The following is a 25,567-nucleotide window of genomic DNA, read 5'->3' as shown; positions in this document are numbered from 1 at the left end:
TCCAGAGGCTGAGGGAGAAGGATTGCTTGAGCCTGGGAGATTGAGGCTGCAGTGAACTGTGATTGTTCCACTGTACTCCAGCCTGGGCAACAGAGTGAGACCCTGTTTCAATAAATAGATAGATAGATAGATAGATAGATAGATAGATAGATAGATATGTACTAAATGTTTTCAACAGCTTCTTTAAGTAAAAGGAAGAAATGTTCTTCAAATACCTTTACAAAATAAAATAAAAAATAAACAGGGCAGTGATGCATGCCTATAGTACCCAGCTACTCCTGAGGCTGAGGTACAGCCAAGGAGTTTTGAGGCTGCCATGAGCTTCAATCACACCACTGCACTCCAACCTGGGCGGTGAAAAAGTGAGACCCCTTTTCTTTGTTTCTTTTCTTTTTTGAGACAGAGTTTTGCTCATGTCGCCCAGGCTGTAGCACAATGGTATCATCTTGGCTCACTGCAACCTCCGCCTCCCAGGTTCAAGCTTCTCCTGCCTCAGCTTCCTGAGTAGCTGGGATTACAGGCGCCTGCCGCCAAGCCCAGCTGATTTTTGTGCTTTTAATAGAGACGGAGTTTCACCATGCTGGCCAGGCTGGTCTTGAACTCCTGACCTCAAGTGATCCACCCACCTTGGCCTCCCAGAGTGCTGGGATTACAGGCATGTGCCACTGCGCCTAGCCAGATAGTAGTTAAAACATTTGGGGAGCATGACTGAGCCTGTTTAGCCATATTGGAGATTAAAAATCTGATATGTCAGGAGACTACTCGTGTATAGTCTGATTCTTGGATTGGGTTAGAATACAGAAAGAAGCTTTTTTTTTTTTTTTTTGACATGGAGTCTCGCTCTGTCACTGAGGCTGGAGTGTAATGGTGCGATCTTGGCTCACTGCAACCTCCACCTCCGAGGTTCAAGCAATTCTCCTGCCTCAGCCTTCTGAGTAGCTGGGATTACAGGCATGTGCCACCACACCCAGCTAATTTTTGTATTTTTAGCAGAGATGACATTTCACCATGTTGGCCAGGCTGGTCTCGAACTCCTGACCTCAAATGATCTGTCCGCCTCGGCCTCCCAAAGGGCTGGGATTACAGGCATGAGCTATCGCGCCCGGCCTCCTTTTCTAATATATGATTCATTTTGAACTTCCACAGCGTGGCCCATGGTTAACTTTTATTCAGAGAGTCAAAAATCAAGAATAAATAGTGACTACATACAGACACACACACACACCAGTTCTTAAATTTTGGGGGGCCATTTTATCAGTATATCCATTGTCAGCAGCAGAGTGTTAGGTCCGAAAACCTGCTTGGTCTTCATGGAAAGTATTGGACTGAGAGATGCAAAATGTGATATAAGGAGGACTTTTTCATAGCATCTCAAAAGGGGATCTCTAGCTATAAAAATTTATTTTTGGGTACATATTCATTCTTTAAATTATAATTCACACTTTAAAATGTAATTCAGAGGAAAATGTTATATTTTAAATAGCTACTTGTTTCAAATTTGTTTTTGTATAACAAACTGTGCTAATATTGAATTAATTAATTAATTTAGACAGTGTCTTGCTCTGTCGCCCGGGTTGGAGTGCAGTGGTGCAATCTTGGCTCACTGCAACCTGTGCCTCCCGGGTTCAAGCGATTCTCATGCCTCAGCCTCCTAAGTAGCTGGGACTACAGGCATGTGCCACCATGCCTGGCTAATTCTAGTATGGAATTTAAAAGACTGCATTTCTGTTTAATTCTAACAAATGTACTGAATAAAGTATCAGTATATGAGAGGTAAGGGAACTACTGACTGCAACATAGGGGCAGAATGAAATAAATGGAAAAGTGAGGAATCAGTCGAGTAATTTTATGGAGCAAAGGAAAAAAAAGGTATGCCCTTTTACTCAGAAAAGCAGACGGATATTAAGAAATGAATTAATGCATCCTGCTCCATGGTCTCATTTGACCTTGTCCTTGAAAGATGTGAACTTGTAATAGGTTGAGAAGGGAGATTGGGCTCCTAGGAATCCATGTGTATAGTGTTGGAAGGTGGTGGCTAGTGGAGAAGAAGGCTTAGAGTTGGGCAAGGAAAGCTGAGACAGGGGAAGTAGGTTGGATTGTGGAGGCCCTTGAACTTTTAGGTTATGCTCTGAGAAGGTTTTTAAGGAGAGGCAATGGCATGAACTGATCATTTTTTTAGGAATATAATCCTGGCTGTTTTCTATAGAAAAGGAATGCTACAAACACAAACCAACCAAAAAACTAGTATTATTTCATTCTTGTTAATCACTTTACTGAAAGATCAATTTCAGTCTTCTCCTTAGATTCCTTATAATCCGAAGTGCCTTTGAGGGCAAGTGGGAATTCTACAAGATCAAAATTAAGCAATTGGGCAAAAATTGAGAAAAATTCAAATGAATTAGACCTAAATGTTTTATTGTCTCTTTAATGTTAGTGAATGCTTCTGGAATTTTTGCTCCATTCCACTTTCCTAACGCTTCTAATTGTATGTCGCAAGGAAAAGTGGTCAGAAGAACAGTTTAGAACTCAGGCTGTGTAAGTGATTTAGAGTATGTATGGTTACCTTTTCTACCTTCCTGCTCTGGCTTTCAAAACTTGGAAGATGTATTTTTTTGCTAATTATTAAGAAATGTTGTTTTCCTATAACTTCTTAAAAATAACTCTGTAGGCTGGGTGTGGTGGCTCACGCCTGTAATCCCAGCACTTTGGGAGGCCGAGGCAGGCGGGTCACGAGGTCAGGAGTTCAAGACCACCCTGGCCAACATAGTGAAACTCTGTCTCTACTAAAAACACAAAAATTAGCCAGGTGTGGTGGCATGCACCTGTAGTCCCAGCTACTCGGGAGGCTGAGGCAGGAGAATCGCTTGAACCTGGGAGGCAGAGGTTGCAGTAAACCGAGATGGCTATTGCACTTCATCTAGCCTGGGTGACAGAGCAGGACTCTGTCTCAAAAACAAAACAAAACAAAACAACAAAACAAAAAGCACCTCTGTAAAATTATTGTTTCTTGCTGGATTTTAAACTTGATTTCAGACTTACATAAGTAATTCTTTAAAGGAGCAGGGAGTTTTGAAACTAAGTCTTTGATGGATGTCTATTATAATGGATACTGTTTATAGTAGTAGGGAAGTGACAGAATAACTTTCTGTAGTCCACTTAACTGTAGCTTTGAATGACTGGATAACATTTTCACTAAATTTTGAAGATGGTTGCAAGGTGGTTTTTTTGTTTTGTTTTGTTTTGTTTTTTGTTTTTTGTTTTTTTTTAGACGGAGTCTTACTCTGTCAACAGGCTGGAGTGCAGTGGTGCGATCTTGGCTCACTGCAACCTCTGCCTCCCGGGTTTAAGCAATTATCCTGCCTCAGCTTCCCGAGTAGCTAGGACTACAGGCATGTGCCACCACACCAGCTAATTTTTGTATTTCTAGTAGAAACGGGGTTTCACCACGTTGGCCAGCATGGTCTTGATGTCTTGACCTCATGATCCGCCCGCCTCGGCCTCCCAAAGTGCTGGGATTACAGGCGTGAGCCACTGTGCGCGGCCTGAAGTTTTTACCATGAGACAGTAAAATCAGAAAAAATATTTAGGTTTAGGTTGTTTTGGGAAAGTAATTAAATATAAACTTCTAAAAAGGATAGATGTTATTAGCACACAACAATGCCCGGCTAATTTTTGTGTTTTTTTGCAGAAATAGGGTTTCACATGTTGCCTAGGCTGGTCTTGAACTCCTGAGCTCAAGCCATCTGCCTGCCTTGGCCTCTGAAAGTGCCAGAATTACAGCAGGTGTGAGTCAGAGTGTACAGCCCTGACCGTGGTTTTTGTTTGTTTGTTTGAGATGGAGTCTCGCTCTGTTGCCCAGGCTGGAGTGCAGTAGTGCGATATCCCAGCTCACTGCAACCTCCGCCTCCCGGGTTTAAGCGGTTCTCCTGCCTCAGCCTCCCGAGTAGCTGGGTTTACAGGTGCGTGTCACCACACCTGGCTAATTTTTTGTATTTTTAGTAGAGATGGGGTTTCACCATGTTAGCCAGGATGGTCTCGATTTCCTGACCTTGTGATCTGCCCGCCTCAGCCTCCCAAAGTGCTGGGATTACAAGCGTGAGCTGCCGTGCCCAGCCTGTTTTGTGTGTGTGTTTTTTTGAGATGTTGTTGGCTCTGTTGTCCAAACTGGAGTGCAGTGATGGAATCATGGCTAATTGCAGCCTCCAACTCCTGGGCTCAAGTGATCTATCCACCTCAGCCTCTCAAGTAGCTGGGATTACCGATGCATGCCACCACACCCAGCTAATTTAAACAAAAATGTTTTTTGGTAGAGAGTGTCTCAATATGTTGCCCAGGCTGGTCTTGAACTTCTGGCCTCAAGCAATTCTTTCACTTCAGCCTCCCAAAGTGTTGGGATTATAGGCGTGAGGAACCATGCCTGGCCCCAATTTATGTTTTTTATTTAATGCTGTTTAAATGTTAGTTTGTTGACATCCAGTTAAATAGGAATTCAACCAAAAAAAATAACTATTGTATTCAAGACCCATCCTGTGTTGTAGGGCAGCTGTCCCCATTCTTTTCAGCCCCAGGGACTGGTTTTGTGGAAGACAGTTTTTCCACAGACAGGGTTGGGGTGATGGTCTCAGGATGAAACTGTTCTACCTCAGATCATCAGGCATTAGATTCTCATAAGGAGTGTGCAACCTAGATCCCTTGCATGCACAGTTCACAGTAAGGTTTGCACTTCTATGAAACTGATGCCATCGCTGATCTCACAGGAGGAGGAGCTCAGGCAATAATGCTCACTTGCCCACCGCTCACCTCCTGCTGTGTGGCCTGGTTTTTAACAGGCCACAGACCTGTACCACTCTGTGGCCTAGGGGTTGAGGACCCCTCTTGTAGAGGATTAGAAACTTGACTAAGGCTGGGTGTGGTGGGACATGCCTGTAGTCCCAGCTACTTGAGGCTGAGGCTGCAGTGAGCTGAGATGGTTCCACTGCACTCCAGTCTGGGTGGACAGAGTGAGGCCTTGTCTTAAACAAACAAAAAAAAATTAGCCGGGCATGGTGGTGCACCCCTGTAGCTCCAGCTGCTCGGGAAACTGAGGCAAGAGAGTCACTTGAGCCTGGGAGGTTGAGGCTGCAGTGAGCCATGATTCCCTTGACAGAGCAAGACCTTGTCTGAAAAAAACAACAAAACAATAAAAAAAGTAATTTATTCTGCCTTGGGTAAGGTCAATGATTTGAAAAGTGTTAAATAGAGGAGCAATTGTATTTGGTTTTGGGGTGGAGAGAATCCATCAAGACTTTAGACAGGAGCAAGTGAGAAGGTCCTGGAAGAATAAATTGGAATTTAAAAAGAACGAGACGAAGGACACAGTGGGGAAAGGGAAAGTTGGAGCAAAAACACAGGGGCAGAAAAACTTGGGATGCATTCTGGAAGTCCTCTGGTGGGTGGTTGTAAAAGAATGTGGCTGGAAGGCAGTGTTCATGTGGGCTTGTAAAAATAGGTGGTTTATGTTGCAGAACACTTTGAATGCCATTGTGGGGAGTTTAGTCATTGCTTCGTAGACAGGAGGGGAACTTGGAGGATTTTGAAGTGGACAGTGATAGAAATAGATCTGTACTTCAGGAAGGTGAATCTTGGCAATATTATGTGGTACAGATAGGGCAGATGAAAAGGGATAATTCACCTAATTGGATAACTGTGGTAAAGATAATAAAAAATATTTTTAAAAAAGAAAATGGGGATATTGTGTAGTATGGATAGGGTAGGAGGAAGAGAGAGAAAGCTGGTTAAGAAGGCCTTGGGTGAGAAGTATTGAAAGCCTAAAAGGTAATGGTGGTGGTAGAAATGGAGAGATTTTATAGATATAAGCTGATTAGATGGATAGACAAAGCAAGCTTTTAGCCTGTGTGAGAACAGCAGAATGGTGAGAACATTAAAAAGAAATAGAAAGGAGGCCAAAGAGCTGGTATTGTTTTGGGGATAGAGGTTTCGGCTTTAGTTGTGTGAGACTGAATGAAATGCTGGAAGGATAGCTAGGTAGAGGAGTCAAGTAGTCTATAGAAAAATGTATGTGTGTATGTATGGGGACATTAGGTATTAGAGATGTTAATGTTTTGGTTCATAGTTACAAATACATAGTACTTTATATCTAAAGCCCACCAAGGAGGTTTCAGCCTTTCCTGTCTTGTTTGTAACATTCAACACTTTGGTAGGTCCTAGGTAGAACACAAAAGAAAAAAGTTTTGTTTTGTTTTTTAAAATTTAAATATCAACAGTATTCAACAACTATCAACATTTTGGCAATCTTGTTCTGTCATCCCCTAACAAATTCCTTAATATCATCTAATACCCAGCCTATCTTCAGACTACCCTGATTATCTAAAAAATGTATTTTTAGGCCGAGTGTGGTGGTTCACACCTGTAATCCCAGCACTCGAAGGCCGAGGCTGGAAGATTACATGAGTCCAGGAGTTCGAGACCAGCCTGGGCAACATAGCGGAACCCTGTCCCTACTAAAAATACAAAAAGCTAGCCAGGCGTGGTGGCGTGTGCCTGTAATCCCAGCTACTTGGGAAGCTGAGGTGGGAGAATCACCTGAGCCCAGGAGGTCAAGACTGCAGTGAGCTGAGATCATGCCACTGCACTCCCCAGCCTGGGCAACCAGAGGGAGACCCTGTCTCAAAAACAAACAAACAAACAAACAAACAAAAAATACATTGTATTTGGTTGATAAATAACGCAAGTCTCTTTTTTTTTTTTTTTTTGAGATGAAGTCTCGCTCTCTTACCAGGCTGGAGTGCAGTGGTGCGATCTCGGCTCACTGCAACCTCTGCCTCCCGGGTTCAAACAATTCTCCTGCCTCAGCCTCCCAAGTAGCTGGGATTACAGGTGCACGTCACCATGCCCAGCTAATTTTTGTGCTTTAGTAGAGATGGTCAACCATGTTGACCAGGATGGTCTCGATTTCTTGACCTCGTGATCTACCCATCTCAGCCTCCCAAAGTGCCAGGATGACAGGCGTGAGCCACCGTGCCTGGCCCACAAGCCCAGGGTTATAAAACCCTGTCTCCCCAATTATGCTATTTGTTTGAAGAAACTGGTTGATTTATTCTGTAGATTGTTTCATATACTGAATTGTGTAGATTGTTTCATATACTGAATTTGCCTGTTTACATCTTTGATGTGTCATCTAAGTTGCTTCTTTCCTCCCTATATGTCTTCTAAACTGGTAGTCAGATCTAAAGCTTGATTTTATTCAGGGTTTGGTTTTTTAAAAAGTTTTCATTTTAAGGGGAGTGGGGCAAGAATACTTAATAAGCTGTGTATTTCCTTTGTTCGAGACCAGCCTGGCCAACATGTTGAAACCCCATCTCTACTAAAACCACAAAAATTAACCTGGTGGTGTGTTGGGCACCTGTAATCCCAGCTACTCGGTAGGCTGAGGCAGGAGAATCGCTTGAACCCATGAGGTTGAGGCTGCAGTGAGCCAAGATCGTGCCACTGCACTTCAGCCTGGGTGACAAGAGCGAAACTTCATCTAAAAAAAAAAAGAGTTGGGAAAAGGTAACATTCTATAATTCTTTCATTTCTTCTGCATTTATTAGCTAGAATTTTTCTGTAAAGAACTTACCCTCAGCCGGGTGCTGTGGCTCACACCTGTAATCCTAGCACTTTGGGAGACTGAGGTGGGCGGATCATCTGAGGTCAGGAGTTTGAGACCAGCCTGGCCCACATGGTGAAACCCTGTCTCTACTAATAATACAAAAATTACCCGGGCGTGGTGGTGGGCTTCTGTAATCCCAGCTACTCGGGAGGCTGAGGCAGGAGAATTGCTTGAATCCCGAAAAAGGAGGTTGCAGTGAGCCAAGATCATGCCACTGCACTCCAGCCTGACCTGGGTGACAGAGTGAGACTCCATCTCAAAAAAAAAGAAAAGAGAAAAAAAAGAACTTACTTTCATTGACTATTTGGTTATCCTGGAATATTTTATACAGGCTATACAGACTAGATGTATGCTTAATTCTGTTTTATTTGCTGTTTTCAGGATAATGCATTTTCTTCCCTCTGTAACCATTGATCTGTTAATGAAGTTTTTTTAAAAAAAGTATCGTAAGCTTATGAATTTATATATTTGATTTTTAAAAATCAATTTGCAGTATTTTTTACATGTTAGGAACAAGAGAACGTTCTTGCTATTGGAAGTGACGTTGAAAGTCATGCTTTAGAGGGGTTGATCTTGCAACAGGGTTAAGCAGTGGTTTAAAGCAGTGCTTTTTAGCTGGGTATTTGTAACATAATCTTTGAAAATTAACCCAAATCAACAAATCCATATCTGGGGCCTATCTAGACGGGGAGAGTCTAGACTCCTTTGTTTTTCAAAAGGCCCCCATGTCATTCTGTTTCATACAACTCTGTTTAAGGACTATTGGATCAAAGACTAACAGCCCAAAGAACAGTCCAGCTATTGCAATTATCCTAGGTATGTGGTAGTAAGGACATGGATTGAGGTAATATCAGTGGGAATAAGAGGAAGGGAGGGATAGAATAAAGCGACTTTATATCTTAGAAGTTTCCATATGGTATTTTGTGAATAATGTTGGTAATAATACAAGGTTTCAAAGAGTAGTGACAAAGATGACTCCAACATTTATGGTATCGGGGCCTGGGAAATACTGTTGATAGGGAAGATTGGCAGAGATTGCTAGTTTAGGGGAGAAGATAATGGTTTTTTGGACATGAGGAGAGTTAAGATGATGGCTGTATTTCAGAGGGAACTTGGGGAGGTTGCAATGTGTTTTATGTCGTGCTTTTTCTGAATGTGTCATTCATTCTCTTGGCATAGTACTCAACTAGTGAATATAAGTCATGCTCCATTGATTGGGAAGGTTAATAAATGCTAAGTTTTCATTTGATACATGTGATCATAAAAATATTTGATATTTAAATAAAGAAGCATCAGTTTAATGTAAAATAAAATGGCAAACAGACTAGAAAAAACATTGTAGCAAATAGAAAAAGATTAATATAAAATATGTAAACATTTAAAAAAACAAAAAAATCAGTAAACTAGGCAAAGGACTTAAACAGATAATTCTCACAACTGGGAAATGTATGTCATTCATTTCATCAACATTTACTGAGCTCTTATGTCAGGTACTGTTGTAAGTGCTAGCAAACGAGACAGGAGATCTCTGAGCATTCTGGTGGTAGAGTGAGAGACAGACAGTGTGAGAGATGGACAATAGACATGCTCCAGAAAACAAGAATTTCAAATAGCGATGATGCTATTAAGAAAATTAGGGGCCAGACAGCCGGGTGCGGTGGCTCATGCCTGTAATCCCAGCACTTTGGGAGGCTCAGGCGGGTGGATCACGAGGTCAGGAGATCGAGACCATCCTGGCTAACATGGTGAAACCCCATCTCTACTAAAAAAAAAAATTAGCCAGGCGTGGTGGCAGGCACCTGTAGCCCCAGCTACTCAGGAGGCTGAGGCAGGAGAATGGCGTGAACCTGGGAGGCGGAGTTTGCAGTGAGCTGAGATCGCGCCACTGCACTCCATCCAGCCTGGATGATGGAGTGAGACTCCGTCTCAAAAAAAAAAAAAAAAAAAAGAAAAGAAAAGAAAATTAGGGGCCAGACGTGGTGGCTCACACCTATAATCCCAGCACTTCGGGAGGCTGAGTCAGGAGTTTGAGAACAGACTGGGCAACATAACAAGACTTTGTCTCTACAAATAAAATAAAATATTAGTTGGGTGTGTTGGTGTGTGCCTGTAGTCGCAGCTATTTCGGAGGCTGAGGTGGGAGGATCACTTGAGCCCAGGAGTTCAAGGTTACAGTGAGCTATGATTGTGCCACTGTACAGTAGCCTGGACGGGTAGGGCATTGAGGTAGAGAGTGACTTTGGTTTTTATGTTATTTATTTATCCTGTTCTCGGGAACACATCGGTTATGGTGTTGTGTAGTTGGAGGTTAGCATTCCTAATTATCTGGAAAAAATATTGGTCAGATTTAAGTTCTGTTGTGGTTCCTGATAATTGGATTCGTAATTACTTTTCTTTTTTAGATTTTTCCTTTGTTTGGTTATTCTTGAAAAAGATTTTATATTGGATAGAGTGTAGAGTTTTTCCTAACTAGAAAAATTGGTTGTTTTTTTCTTCTTTCTTTTTTTTTTTTTTTGAGATGGAGTCTCACTCTGTGACCCAGGCTGGAGTGCAGTGGTGCGATCTCAGCTCACTGCAACCTCCACCTCCTGGGTTCAGGTGATTCTCCTGCCTCAGCCTCTTGAATAGCTGGGATTACAGGTGCGTGCCACCACGCCTGGTTAATTTTTGTATTTTTAATAGAGACGGGGTTTCACCATGTTGGCTAGGCTGGTCTTGATCTCCTGACCTCAAGTGATCCACCCATCTCGGCCTCCCAAAGTGCTGGGATTACAGGCGTGAGCCACCGCACGCGGCCGGTTGTTTCTTACAGAAGTTACTTACTTGGATTCTTTTCACACAGTAGTGTTGGCTTTGTTCTGTTGGGAGGGAAACTATTCCTCTAAAAAATGTTCACATTTTTCCTATTACTTCATTCAGTAGTGAAATGTAATGATTTGACTCTGCCATGAGTCAGTGGCATATCTGAGGGATCTTTGAAGTTAAAGGAAATTGGCCAGGCGCAGTGGCTCACGCTTATAATCCCAGCACTTTGGGAGACCGAGGCAGGTGAATCTGAGGTGAGGAGTTCGAGACCAGCCTGGTTGACATGGTGAAACCCCGTCTCTACTAAAAATACAAAAATTAGCTGGGCGTGGTGGCGTATGCCAGTAATCCCAGGTACTCAAGAGGCTGAGGCAGGAGAATTGTTGAATCCGAGAGGCAGAGGTTGCAGTGAGCCGAGGTCGTGCCATTGCACTCCAGCCTGGGCGACAAGAGCAAAACTCCGTCTTAAAAAAACACAAAACAAAAGAAAACCCAGAAGTTAAAGGAAATCACTGTATAGTTAAACGAATTGACTAGAAAGTGTCTTTGTCCTTTGCTATTTAATTACACAATATATATACATCATGTAACCAAATGTTTCAAACTATAATTAATGTATGGAGAGTTCAATGCACTTTTTTTTTTTTTTTTTTTTTTTTTTTTTTTTTTTGTGAGATGGTGTCTTGCTTTGTTGCCCAGGCTGGAGTGCAGTGGTGGGATCTCAGGTTCATTGCAGCCTCCACCTCCTGGGTTCAAGCAATTCTCCTGCCTCAGCCTCCCTAGTAGCGGGGATCACAGGCGCATACCACCATGCCTGGCTAATTTTTGTATTTTTAGTAAAGATGGGGTTTTACCATGTTGGCCAGGCTGGTCTCGAACTCCTGACCTCAAGTGATCTGCCCAACTTGACTTCCCAAAGTGCTGGGATTACAGGCATGAGCCACCATGCCTGGCCCAATGCACTTCTTTAAAGAGAAGTAGTAAGTGGTTTGCACGTGGAAAGTTATCTGTTTAAGAAACTTCTTTAGCCAATAAACATTTTGTGTTTTTCATTTATTATTGAAGATCGATCCAGAAACACACACAGAGAGAGATACCTGTTACTTTGTAGTTACGTTTTTTATTAATAAATAGGGACTTTTTAGGTATAAGAAGGAGATAATAGAAAGGGAAAACAAATTTTAGTCTTTAATTTTCTGTTTAATAATTTACTGTTGGGAATATAAGATTTGTTGGGGAGGCCAGGCACAGTGGTGTGTGCCTGTAGTCTGAGCTACTTGGGAGACTGAGGCAGGAGGATCACTTGAACCCTGGAGTTCAAAACCAAAATAACAAGACCCCATCTCTTAAAAAACAAAACAAAACAAAACAAAAGATTTGCACGGGAGAAAAGGGATGAATATCGTTTTTATAAATGGAAACAGAAATAGAACTAAGATAGTAGTTCTTATGCTTAAGTTAGCCAGTTCTTGCTTTAATTCTGACTACCTCATATGGAATTTTTTTCTTTTCAAAGGAAACTTGGCTGTAACTTCAAAAGAAGATTTGATTCTTTATTTCTGGACTGCATATATATATATAACAAGGCCATTAAAATGTCAGGAGCCTCAGTGAAGGTGGCTGTCCGGGTAAGGCCCTTCAATTCTCGAGAGACCAGCAAGGAATCCAAATGCATCATTCAGATGCAAGGCAACTCGACCAGTGAGTACATGTTGTTTTCTCTCAGCTGTGTATCTTACTTTCCTTTCTTCTTTCCCTGTCGTCTTGCTGTGTTCAGAATAGATGAACATCTGTATGTTAACACTTTGAACTTTGCTATTCTGAATGATCCATTGAATGTATTCCCCTCTGTGATATTTGCTATAGTATATTTAAATATGGACTATTTATTTTACCCTGTACAACTGAGAAACCCTGAATAACTGAACTAATTTAGCAAGTGTTTATGCTTATTAAGTTGAAATTTTAATGATAATAAAGGTATAAACAGTGCTTTTTGCCAAGTCCTAATGTGAAATATACCTATTGAGGCTGCAAGATTCATTGTTTTTCTTTCTAGATTTTAAATAATACTTGATTTTGCCAAGATGATCTTAGAACTTTTCAGTGATTCTTTGAGTTGAACAATAGATATAATATAGAGTAAACTTATACATTATTACTAAAGTTATCAGTAATTGCTTCATAGTTTGTTTCTCTATAGAATTGCTTAGGTGAAAAATGACTTAAGTTGTTTCTTTTATACCTGCATTACCAAATTTCTTGATATGGTTCCATAGGCAAATTATCAATTAAAATAGAGGTAGGCTCTACTGTCTTTAAATCTGTAATTTTGTGATAACAGAAGAATTGTCACCCTTTCAGGCACAAGTTACTGCTGAAGTACACATTCTAACCTCATTAGCTTGTGCTCCATTTGCCAACGTTCTGTGTAGAGGAGTCTACTGGTGGAAATGTTTGTTCCACCAAAATCTAGCTAGATATTGCAGCCCACATTTCAGGTAGTTCACATACAACTTTGAATGCTCCACTGCTTATACTCTTCTCTGAACTTGACAGATAAGGGCTTGCAACAATCTTTTTTTAAAAAAACATTTGAAGGCCGGGTGTGGTGGCTAATGCCTGTAATCCCAGCACTTTGGGAGGCCAGGGCAGGAGGATTACTTGAGTCCAGGAGTTGAGGCTGCAGTGAGCTGTATTCATGTCACTGCACTCCAGACTTGGCAATAGAGCAAGACCCTGCTTCAAAAAAAGGGTCTGTTTTTGAGACCCCATATATATATTTAAAAAAATTTAAAAGTAGAAGGCTAAACAGCTGTACCGTTGTAGTTCACTCTTCTATGTCAACATTGCCAACAGTTCTGTGAATTATATCGTATGAAAAATTGTCAAAGAAAAAGAGATGCAAAAGTCAACATTGAATTGAATACTTTAAATCGGTGAACTTTATGGTATATAAATTGTATCTCAATAAAGCTTTTTTTTTTTTTTTTCTTTTTTGAGATGGAGTCTCACTGTGTCACCCAGGCTGGAGTGCAGTGGCATGATCTCAGGTGCCTGCCACCACACCCGGCTACTTTTTGTATTTTTAGTAGAGACAGGGTTTCACCATGTTGGCCAGGCTGGTCTCAAACTCCTGACCTGAGGTGATCCACCCGCCTCGGCCTCGCAAAGTGCTGGGATTACAGGCGTGAACCACCGCGCCTGGCCAAGTTTTGGTTTCCTCAACTATAAACTGGAGGTAATATTACATATTTTACTTATATATATGGCTACCAAAGAGGGTTGTTTTCAGCACAATGCTGAATTCCTAGTGGCTTTTCCACCATAATTTGTCCAAAACCTTTCTAGGGAATAGGCCGAGTGGCTCTGCTTTGCCTTGAGTATCCTTTCCATCCCTACTATCGGATTTGCAAGTTTGCTGTAATGTTAGGCTGTAGGGATCACAGAGTTATACCATGGGACCCTGCCCTTAAGGGACTTTTTTTTTTTTTTTTAAGATAGAATCTCACTCTGTCATCCAGGCTGGAGTGCAGTGGTGTGATCTCGGCTCACTGTAACCTCTGTCTCCTGGGTTCAAGTGATTCTCCTGCCTCAGCATCTTGAGTAGCTGGGATTACAGGCACCCACCACCATGCCTGGCTGATTTTTGTGTTTTTAGTAGAGATGGAGTTTCACCATATTGGCCAGCCTCATCGCAAACTCCTGACTTCAAGTGATCCACCTGCCTTGGCCTCCCAGAGTGCTGGGATTATAGGCATGAGCTGCCGCGCCTGGCTGTTTTTTTGTTTGTTTGTTTTTTCTTTTTTTTTTTTGAGACAGGGTCTCGCTCTGTCACGCAGGCTGGAGTGCAGTGGTGCAATCATGGCTTACTGCAGCCTTGACCTTCCAGGCTCAATCAATCCTCCTGTCTCAGCCTCCCAAGTAGCCGGGGCTACAGGCATGTGCCACTATGCCTGGCTAGTTTTTTTCTATTTTCTGTAGAGACGGGGACTCACTATATTGTGTAGGCTGGTCTTGTATTCCTGGGCTCGAGTGATCCTCGCCTTGGCCTCCCAAAGTGTTGGGATTGCAGGTATGAGCCACTGTACCCAGCCTCCCTTAAAGAGTTTTTAAAGTTTATGGTTGGAGAGACTAGACATACTAAAATAATTTCTTTTCTTTTTCTTTTTTTTTTGAGACGGAGTCTTGCTCTGTCACCCAGGCTGAAGTGCAGTGGCTGGTCTCCCACTCCTGATCTGAAACCTCCGCCTCTCGGGTTCAAGCGATTCTTCTGCCTCAGCCTCCTGAGTAGCTGGAATTACAGGCACCTGTCACCACACCTGGCTAATTTTTGTATTTTTAGTAAAGATGGGGTTTCACCATGTTGGCCAGGCTGGTCTTGAACTCCTGACCTCAGGTCATCCGCCTGCCTCAGCCTCCCAAAGTGCTGGGATTACAGGCGTGATACACCGTGCTCGGCCAAAATAATTTCAATACAGGATAAAAAGTGATCGAAGTGTTAATTACCATAACAAAGGATTATTATTTTATTTTATTTTTTGAAACAGGATCTCACTCTTGTTACCCAGGCTGGAGTACAGTGGCACCATCTCAGCTCACTGCAACTTCCGCCTCCTGGGCTCAAGTGATCCTCCCACCTCAGCCTCCCTAGTAGTTGGGACCACAGGTGCACAGCACTATGCCCAGCAAATTTTTGTAGTTTTAGTAGAGGTGGGGTCTCACCATGTTGCCCAGGCTGGTCTCCCACTCCTGAGCTCAAGCAGTCCACCTGCCTTGGCCTCCCAGAGTGCTGGGATTATGGGCATGAGCTGCTGCACCCAGCCAAAAAAAAGGATTATTAAAAAGTATAGGCCAGGTGCAGTGGCTCATGCCTGTAATCCCTGCACTTTGGGAGGCCGAGGTGGGTGGATCACCTGAGGTCAGGAGTTCAAGACCAGCCTGACCAACATGATGAAACCTCGTCTCTACTAAAAATACAAAAAATTAGCTGGGCGTGGTGGAGTGTGCCTGTAATCTCAGCTACTCAGGAGGCTGAGGCAGGAGAATCACTTGAACCCGGGAGGTGGAGGTTGCAGTGAGCCAAGATCACACCACTGCACTCCGGCCTGGGCAACAAGACCAAAACACTGTCTCAAAAAAAAAAAAAAAAAAAAAAGCATAAATGAGAGTTTGGCAGAAAGCAAATATAAGGATTTATTGATGATATTCCATTTAAGCTGGACCTTGGGATGTAAGATTTAAACTAAACATATAGTATATTTGGGCCGGGCACAGTGGCTCAAGCCCCTAATCCCAGCACTTTGGGAGGCTGACGCGGATGGATCACGAGGTCAGAAGTTTTGAGACCAGCCTGGCCAATATGGTGAAACCCCATCTCTACTAAAAATACAAAAATTAGCCGGACGTGGTGATGCGTGCCTGTAGTCCCAGCTACTCAGGAGGCTGAGGCAGAAGAATCGCTTAAACCCTGGAGGCGGAGGTTGCAGTGAGCTGAGATCATGCCACTGCACTCCAGCCTGAGTGGCAGAGCAAGACTCCATCCCAAAACAACAACAACAACAACAACAACAACAACAACAAAAACCCATATAGTGTATTTGGGAAAAATTTCAGAATTGTAGCTTATTACAGCTTATTAGTGGCAGTGTTAGGACTAGATAATGGTACTCCTACCCTCAGCTGATTATAACACATTGTTTCCCTGCATGTACAATTTCGGCAGGAGTAATTTGTGACTTTTAAATTAGCATTAGTCTACTGAAACAAAAATCCTCAGTAGGTTAATCAGCCTTGCAAAAATGCGGGTTAGTTTTCTAGCTAAATACTTTGTCCTGGCTCAGAGATTTACAGTCAGTTTGGTTCCTTTGAAAGGTATCTGTTCTTGGAAGGCAATTAATCATATGAGAACCATTATATCTATTGTATGAGGAACTTTTTTCTGTAGAATATTTGCATTTTCCGTGTTCTACTTGTTTTCTGTTTCTGTTTTCAGCCTTCTATGGCAATTTCTTAGTAATTTGACTAATATGTATGCCAAGTAATTTTTAAGTGAGAGATTTTTAACATTTGTGTGAAAGATGATATTTTAGAAAGTATTATTGGCTTGTTTTTTTTTTTTAAACACCATTGGGCTTAGATTGGAAGTGGGCATGCATTTTGAACATAGACTTGTTGGAAATGAATATGCTGTACACATGTGTTAGCTGCATTAAAAAGGCTGCTTTGCTGGCAAGCTGGCCTGGACTGTTGCTCACAAGGATTATAACTGGTTGCAGATGGAATGCACTAGAATGTTTCTGCCATAAACTCTCTTATGAAAAAGTAGAAGAGTATGAAGAGTACTTTAGGGAATGTGCTAAATCTGAAAACTGAGAAGTAGCTATTTTATTTAAGCACTTTCTGGTCTTGGAGGAAATATTCTCCATGGCACAAATAAATGTTACTGCCTTGACATTTTGGAGTCCCAAGCACATGCAAATGGCTCTGTTCAATAATATCCCATTATATTCCAAGGTTCTCCCACTTGAGAAGCATTTCTTATTGTCTAATTACTTGGTAAAAAGGGAAATGAGCCAAAGTGAATGATCTAACCGCTTACATTTATGGTTAGGTTATTTGTGTAAACCTGGAGACATTAAACCTGTATAAATGCACTCAAAAACAGGAAGTAGATAAAATTGGTTTTCACTTATAATATGAGGTACACTCCATCAAGTGACTGAACTGTGATATTTTACTTTATTTTTACCCACAAATTGTCTCTTGCCCTTTGGTGAATTTTGTTCATATATTTAACAACCTTCCTTTGCCAGGACCTTTTATTTCCCCAGTGCCCAATCTTGGTTGGGATAGAAGTAGCCCTGACTTTTTTTTCCTGTTTATTACTCATATTATATGTCTTATAGGCTTTTCATTCACGCATACATTTCTAAACCAAATGCCGCACAGCGTAACTGATACAAATAATGATTTCATGTCCACTATTGAAAATTTGGGGGTGGGTGCAGTGACTCAATGCCTGTAATCCCAGTACTTTGGGAGGCTGAGGCAGGTGGATTGCTTGAGTCCAGGAGTTTGAGACCAGCCTGGGCAACATGGCGAAACCCTGTCTCTACAAAAAATACAAAAAAGCTAGCTGGGTGTGGTGGTGCGCACCTGTAGTCGTAGCTACTAGGGAGGCTGAGGTGGGAGTATCACTTGAGCCCTGGAGGTCAAGGCTGCGGTGAGCCGTGATCACGCCACTGCGCTCTAGCCTGGGCAATGGAGTGAGACACTGTTTCAGGAAAAAAGAAAGAAAGAAAGAAAATTTGGGATGGAGGAAGGGCAACATGGAGATTTGGAAAGGAAGAGTTTAGAAAGTAATGCATTTAGGCTGGACACAGTGGCTCACGCCTATAATCCTAGCACTTTGGGAGGCCAAGTCGGGTGGGTCACCTCAGGTCAGGATTTAGAGACCAGCCTGGGCAACATGGTGAAATCTCATCTGTACTAAAAATACAAAAATTAGCCAGGTGTGGTGGTGGGCACCTGTAATCCCAGCTAATGGGGAGGCTGAGGCAGGAGAATAACTTGAATCTGGGAGACGGAGGTTGCAGTGAACTGAGATGGAGCCATTGCACTCCATCCTGGGCGACAAGAGCAAAACTTTGTCTCAAAAAAAAAAAAAAAAAAAATACAGAAAGTAATGCATTTAGGCCAGGTGTGATGACTCATACCTGTAATCTCAGCACTTTGGGAGCCTGAGATGCGCAGATTGCTTGAGCTCAGGAGTTCGAGACCAGCCTGGGCAACATGGCAAAACCCTGTCTCTACCAAAAATACAAAAAATTAGCTGAGCATGGTGGTGCGCGCCTGTGGTTGCAGCTACTCCAGAGCCTGAGGTGGGAAGATTTCTTGAGCCTGGGAGGTGGAGGTTGCAGTGAGGGAAGCTTGTGTCGCTGCACTCCAGCCTGGGTGAGACAGTGAGACCCCATCCAAAAACAACAACAACAACAACAAAAAACACCAAAAGAAAGTAATGCATTTAAATTTGTATACTTTTTTTAGTATAAATTACTATAACCACATGAAAATAAATGTAAATGCATGCAAATTATGAACATTGTGAATAATAAACGAGAAAGAAAAGTCATCTGTATTCTTACCTCCTTAACCACAGTGTACTACTGCTTTTGATGGATTTTTTTGGTACTTTTTTCTTTCAGTTTTTTTGTTTTTGGTTTTTTTGAGACAGGGTCTCGCTCTATCACCCATGCTGGAGTGCAGTGGTGCAATCTTGGCTCACTGTAGCTTCCCCCTCCCTGGCTGAAGCAGTGCTCCCACCTCAGCCTCTCCAGTAGCTGGGACCACAGTCCTGTGCCACCACACATGGCTAATTTTCGTATTTTTTGTAGAGAGAGTTTCTACAAAAAACCATGTTGCCCATGCTGGTCCCAACTCTTGGGCTCAAGTGATCTGCCCGTTCTTTCAGTTTTGATGAATACAGACACAAGCAAAATTATTTCCAATGTCACCACGCAGAGAGAACTACCATTAACATCTGGATCTGTATTCCTCTAATCTTTTCCTTGCATTTTACACATATTAAGATTTTTATGTAATTGGATTATATGTACTGTTTTTTAGTTTGCTTTTTCTATCTTCTAATTTTTCTATTCTATTGCTGCTGAACAAATTATTTTCTAATATTTTTAATGTTACTATTTTTCTATACAACTTTTGAAATTTTGTAATATGGGTATATTACAACTAGTTTTGTTGGTTTTTTTAAAAGTGTAATTATATGCTTTAATATTCAGGACCAACGTTGGAACACAAATGTGTTCCTAGATATTGAACCTTTTTCATTTTTATTTTTTATTTTATTTTATTATTATTATTTTTTTGAGACGGAGTCTTGCTCTGTAGCCCAGGCTGGAGTGCAGTGGCACAGTCTCGGCTCACTGCAACCTCTGCCTCCCGGCTTCAAGGGATTCTCCTGCCTCAGACTCCTGAGTAGCGAAGACTACAGGCGCCCACCACCATGCCTGGCTAATTTTTTTTTGAGATGGAGTCTTGCTCTGTCACCCAGGCTGGAGTGCAGTGGCGCAATCTTGGCTCACTGCAAGCTCTGCCTTCTGGGTTCATGCCATTCTCCTGCCTCAGCCTCCCGAGTAGCTGGGACTACGAGCGCCCGCCACCATGCCTGGCTAATTTTTTTGTATTTTTAGTAGAGATGGGGTTTCACCGTGTTAGCCAAGATGGTCTTGGTCTCCTGACCTCGTGATCGGCCCGCCTCGGCCTCCCAAAGTGTTGGGATTACAGGCATAAGCCACCATGCCCAGCTGCTAATTTTTGTATTTTTGGCAGAGACAGGGTTTCCCCATATTGGCCAGGCTGGTCTTGAACTCCTGACCTCGTGATCCGCCCGCCTCAGCCTCCCAAAGTGCTGGGATTATAGGCGTGAGCCACCACACCCTGCCAAACCTTATTTATTTATTTATGAGGCGGAGTCTCACTTTGTTGCCCAGGCTGGAGTGCAGTGGTGCGATCTGAGCTCACTGCAACCTCTGCCTCCCAGGTTCAAGTGATTCTCCTGCCTCACCCTCCCAAGTAGCTGGGACTACAGGTGGGTGCCACCATACCTGGCTAATTTTGTATGTTTAGTAGAGGTGGGGTTTCACCATGTTGGCCAGTCTGGTCTCAAACTCCTGACCTCAAGTAATCTGCCTGTCTTGTCCTCCCAAAGTGCTAGGATTAAAGCCATGAGCCACCATACCCGGCCTGAACCATTTTTAATTCCATAGTGATCTAGAAGTGCCATCGTAAATAGCACTCAGAGTGCAGAAAGGGGATTGCATAGAGTTGGATGGCTAGAAGATGTTATGGAAATTACCTTAAATATTGTTTTCTTCTTGTGATATATCCATTACTTTCAATAACATGAAAAATCAATATAAAAATGGATTGAATGGATTTAAGAATTTATGGGTAGTTCATTTTTTTTTTTTTTTTTTTGGTAGAGACAGGGTTCTCACTTTGTTGCCCAGGCTGGTCTTGAATTCCTGGCCCCAAGTAATCCTCCTACCTTGGCCTCCTAAAATGCTGGTATTACAAGTGTGAACCACCACACCTGGCCCTCATTTCTTAAATATTCCTCAAGAACATGATTTCAGTAGCTGCTTAATATTCTATTCTATTTATGAACCATACTTCATTTATATTCATCCTCTGTTATCAGACACTTGAGCCTTAGGTTCTTCATTTATTGAGTGGAAATATTGCTGATGCCTTCCCAGTCTGCTGTCTCAGGTTGTGAGGATCAAATGAAATCATGTATACTATATAGCATACTATTTTAAAAATTATGTAAGTTGTTCTTGTGGTTAGTTGTGTGTGTGTGTGTGAGACGAGGTCTTGCTCTGTTGCGCAGACTGAATGCAGTGGCACAATCATGACCCACTGCAGCCTCAACCTCCTGGGGCCAAGTGATCCGCCTACCTCACTCCCCTAGTAGCTGGGGCTACAGCCACCACACCCAGCTAATTTTTAATTTTTTTGGAGCGATGGAGTCTCACTATATTGCCCAGGCTGGTCTTGAACTCCTGGGCTGAAGGGATCCTCCTGCCTCAGCCTCCCAAAGTGCTAGGATTACACGCATGAGCCACCATGCCAAGCCTGTGGTTAGTTTTAGTGTCTAAATTTTCAGTGGGAATATAAGTTTAAAGGCAGAAATAATTGAACCTATCACTAAGTTGGAGGCAGTTTTTGCTATTGTGTATTCGGAGTTTCTTTTTATTACATGATATAATTTAATAAGCTTCTTTACCTAAATAAATATTTTTCACATCAAAATGGCTAAGAGAAGTACTGGAAAAAATCATCTTGGTGGAAACGTCCTCTTTCTTTGTGCTTTGCATGTTGTTGTTGTAGTCTTTGAGATTGTCATAATTAAAATCCAAAGTAAACTTTGTGCTGCCTTTATATATGCATTTGTTGGTGTCTCATAGGAGAAAGCAACCATGCCCAATTTTTTTTTTAATGCCTTCTTTGCAACTCTCAAGAGGTGTTTTGGAGTTCATTTTTAAAAGTCTAGCCAATATCGTGGTGGTGATTGCTTTTGGTAGTTGCCTAGTGAAGTGTGAAGTGGTGTAATGGCAGCTAGCAAAGTCTGGAATGCAGTTCACAAGACCGTGAAAGGGATGCTACTTCTGTCTCTATGTCAGACAAAGTGGGCATTCATAGTTCAGTTTTCGGTAGTACCTGTTTATCAAGGAATGTGCATTGTATAGGTGAAAGCTGTTCTTAGTTGTGGTGTTTAGGGATGAATGCCTTGTACATACATACAGGTGATAAGAATAAGAAATACGAAGTTAGGTTTTTGAGAGCACCTATAGGAAATTAGGTTTTTGTTATTCAGCAAGCCTAGGTGTCAAAGCTTTCAGAGAGATTTTAGTATTGTCTTAGATAGAGATAAATAATCAAAGCAATGTGATGACTATTAGGAGAGCACCGAGAAAGGGCGTCTAAATACACTCATGCGTTGAGAAATGTGTCGGTAGGTGATTTTGTTGTGCAAACAGCATAGAGTGTACTTACACAAACCTACAGGGTGTAGCCTACTCCATACGTAGGCTCTGTGGTATAGCCTGTTGCTCCTAGGCTGTAAACCTGAATGGCATGTTACTGTACTGAATACTGTAGGAAATTGTAAGACATTGGTGGTATTTGTGGATCTAAACATATCTAACCATAGAAAGGGTACAAATATGATAGTAACAATACGATATTATTAATATAATCTTTTTTTTAGACGGAGTCTTGCCCTGTCACCCAGGCTGGAGTGCAATTGTGCAATCTTGGCTCGCTGCAACCTCCGCCTCCTGGGTTCAAACAATTCTCCTGCCTAAGCCTCCCAAGTAGCTGGGATTACAGGTGCCCACCACCATGCCCAGCTAATTTTTGTATTTTTAGTAGTGACAGGGTTTCACCATGTTGGCCAGGCTGGTCTCAAACTCCTGACCTCCTGATCTGCCCGCCTCAGCCTCCCAAAGTGCTGGGATTACAGGCGTGAGCCACTGCGCCCAGCCTATTAATATAATCTTATGGGACCACTCATATATGTGGACCTTCATGTATGCAGCCCGCTGATGGACAGGTCGTTATGTGGTGCATGACTTGTAATTGAGAAGGATGGCAGGGAAAGGTAGGTCATGTCTGAGAAGCCCTTTTGGTTTTGGCTTACCAGAAAACTGTGGGGCCGGAAGTATCAGAAGCAACACAGTGAGGAAATGATTTAACTACACTTAGTCTTTCCGCACCACATTGTTCCGGTCTGTTACTGACACATGTTCCTTTAGCTGTGAATAAACTTGAGGAGGCAAAATGGGAGATTTTACAATTCCTTTTAGGCCAGGTGTGGTGGCTCACGCCTGTAATCCCTGCACTTTGGGAGGCCGAGGCAGGTGAATCACTTGAGCTCAGGAGTTCGAGACCAGACTGGCCAACATGGTGAAACCCCGTCTCTACTAAAAATACAAAAAAATTAGCTGGGCCTGGTGGCACATGCCTGTGATCCTAGCTACTCAGGAGGCTGAGGTGGGAAGAACGCTTAAACCTGGGAGGCAGAGGTTGCAGTGAGCCAAGTTCGTGCCACTGCACTCCAGCCTGGGTGACAGAACAAGACTGCGTCTCAAAAAACAATTGCCTTTTAGTGGGGGAAAAATACCATAATTAGTAATTAAAAACAACAAACACTTAAGTTGTGCCAGGCACAATTAGGCAGATTTTAACTTACTGAATCCTTGCAATAATTATATGGCAGGTACTCTTTCCCCATTTCACAGATGAAGGAATTGATACAAAGAGGTATTATTGGCTGTCTTGCCTGGGCTCACATATCTATTAATTGAGGGAAGTAGAAAATGAAGTTGGGCTGTCTCCAGAACCCTTACTATTGGAGAGCATATCACCTCTCACAATATTTATTAAGTTTTACTATTCTGTGCAGTAATGCTGAATGTCTATGCTTAATTTGAATTTAACTTAGATTAAAATTTATTTTGATTTATTTTCTTGATGGAGGGAAATTATGAGGAAAAAGCTGGGGGTAAGGGGCAGATGATTATCAGTTTACATGTCTTTGGGCATTTTAGGTTGAGTGAAATCTAGGCCTTGCAAATCATATCTCTTTAGAATCATTCAAAATTTGCTTAGGAAGAGCAGAATTGTTAATTGATTGTTTATTCAATGTGTATGCTAAGTAACATGTTTTATAGAAGAGTTATAATTTTTTTCCTATTTTCCTATTGTATATTTGTTTTTTAATACTCTGGGATCAAGTATACAGTGAATATGTATAGTACATTTATCCCTGTTTTATAAAAAAATGGGAAACTAAATTTGTTGTAAATGATTAAGGAACTTTATGATTATAGATCTTTTGCTCAAATCTTTATGGCAATAGGTTTTACTGTGTTTCTATATTGTGAGGAGGGGAGCGAGTTGCCTGTGGGTTTTGGTTTTATGGTTTTAAAATATAAGCAGTGTATAAAATATTTTTATTGTGTGCCATTTTTCTTTTTTTTCTTTTCTTTTTTTTTTTTTTTTTTGAGATGGAGTTTCGCTCTTGTTGCCCAGGCTGGAGTGCAATGGCCCGATCTCGGCTCACCGCAACCTCCGCCTCCCAGGTTCAAGCAATTCTCCTGCCTCAGCCTACCGAGTAGCTGAGATTACAGGCATGCACTACTACGCCCGGCTAATTTTTGTATTTTTAGTAGAGACAGGGTTTCCCCATGTTGAGGCTGGTCTCGAACTTCTGACCTCAGGTGATCTGCCCGCTTCAGCCTCCCAAAGTGCTGGGATTACAGGCCTGAGCCACCGCGCCCGGCCCTCCTTTTTTTTTTTTTTTTTTTTGAGACGGAGTCTTGCTCTGTCGCCCAGGCTGGAGTGCAGTGGCGTGATCTCCGCTCACTGCAAGCTCCGCCTCCCGGGTTCACGCCATTCTCCTGCCTCGGCCTCCCGAGTAGCTGGGACTACAGGCGCCCACCACCACGCCCGGCTAATTTTTTGTATTTTTAGTAGAGACGGGGTTTCACTGTTTTAGCCAGGATGGTCTCAATCTCCTGACTTCGTGATCCGCCCGCCTCGGCCTCCCAAAGGACTGGGATTACAGGCATGAGCCACCGCGCCCGGCCGCCATTTTTCTTAATTGTTGCTCTAGGAGGCTTTTAGAGCGGAAGATTGTGCTGAAGATGTCACTGGGATTTTTAACAAGCCCTAAACGTGCTTGGTTACTAAAGTTAATATAAAGTTACAGTGTTGCCACACAGATAACATTAATTATAGTTGCAGGCAAAATCTTTAGTAGTTTGCCAACAACAGTGTAATTACTAGACACTGAGATATTAGATAAATTTATTCTGGGGAATTAAAAGGCGTTTAAATACTAATCTTGTTTTGACTGCCTTATTTTCTAGGGCTCAGTAATTAAAGTGTTATTTCTGCATCTTTATGCTAAAGTAGCAAAGTTGTGAATAAGGCAGGGAGAAAAGGGGGTAAAATTAGGGAATTTAGTAGACTGTCTTAAGTCTTAACTTGAAGCTTCTTCAAGAAAGAGAAGATGGTCACTTGTGGTTCATCAGTAAACTAAGACCTTTGAAACATTTTGTGATAGTCATTTTGATAGCATTTACGTTTATCTTGGATAAAAGTCTTCAAGTCAGCCTTTATGGAAATTGTAGTGTCCTGCCCTTCTCCAGCTCTCCTAAGGTTAGTGTTGGCTACACCATTAGAAATAAAAAACCTGAAGACAAAAGGGAAAAGATACAAAAGTTGTATGGAGAGGATAAAGGAAGGATCATTTTTCCTTTGGACTTGGAAAAAAATACATTTAGGTCTTAGATGCTAAAGCTGCCTTTTAGATTTATGAAGGAAAATTTAGGAAAACAGCCTTGAAACCACATGGGATTTGGATGGTAACCAAGAGGCAAGGCCCGGAGGTGAGAGTGAGCAGAGCAAGTTATTGGGGAAATCAGGAGATAGCCTGAACTCATTCTTCTAGAGAGTCCTGTAAGTGGTTATGATGATAATCATTGTAATAAAGGTAGGGAATATAACGTGACTGACTAC

General features: G+C 42.1%; 1 protein-coding gene across 13 annotated transcripts in view; it reads left to right on the top strand.

The window, feature by feature from the left end:
- The window catches only part of KIF1B (kinesin family member 1B), a 172,048-nt gene that overhangs the window by 9,855 nt on the left and 136,626 nt on the right, over positions 1-25,567 (top strand). For all 13 annotated transcript variants that reach the window (XM_024345258.3, XM_063790026.1, XM_024345208.3 and 10 more), the window contains 1 exon segment: positions 11,973-12,157. In XM_024345258.3, the coding sequence (XP_024201026.1) occupies positions 12,052-12,157 (106 nt within the window). In that variant the 5' untranslated portion in view covers positions 11,973-12,051.

The sequence above is a fragment of the Pan troglodytes genome, chromosome 1, assembly GCF_028858775.2.
Source record: "Pan troglodytes isolate AG18354 chromosome 1, NHGRI_mPanTro3-v2.0_pri, whole genome shotgun sequence".
Classification (NCBI taxonomy): Eukaryota; Metazoa; Chordata; class Mammalia; order Primates; family Hominidae; genus Pan; species Pan troglodytes.
This window is presented reverse-complemented; position numbering and strand designations above follow the sequence as displayed.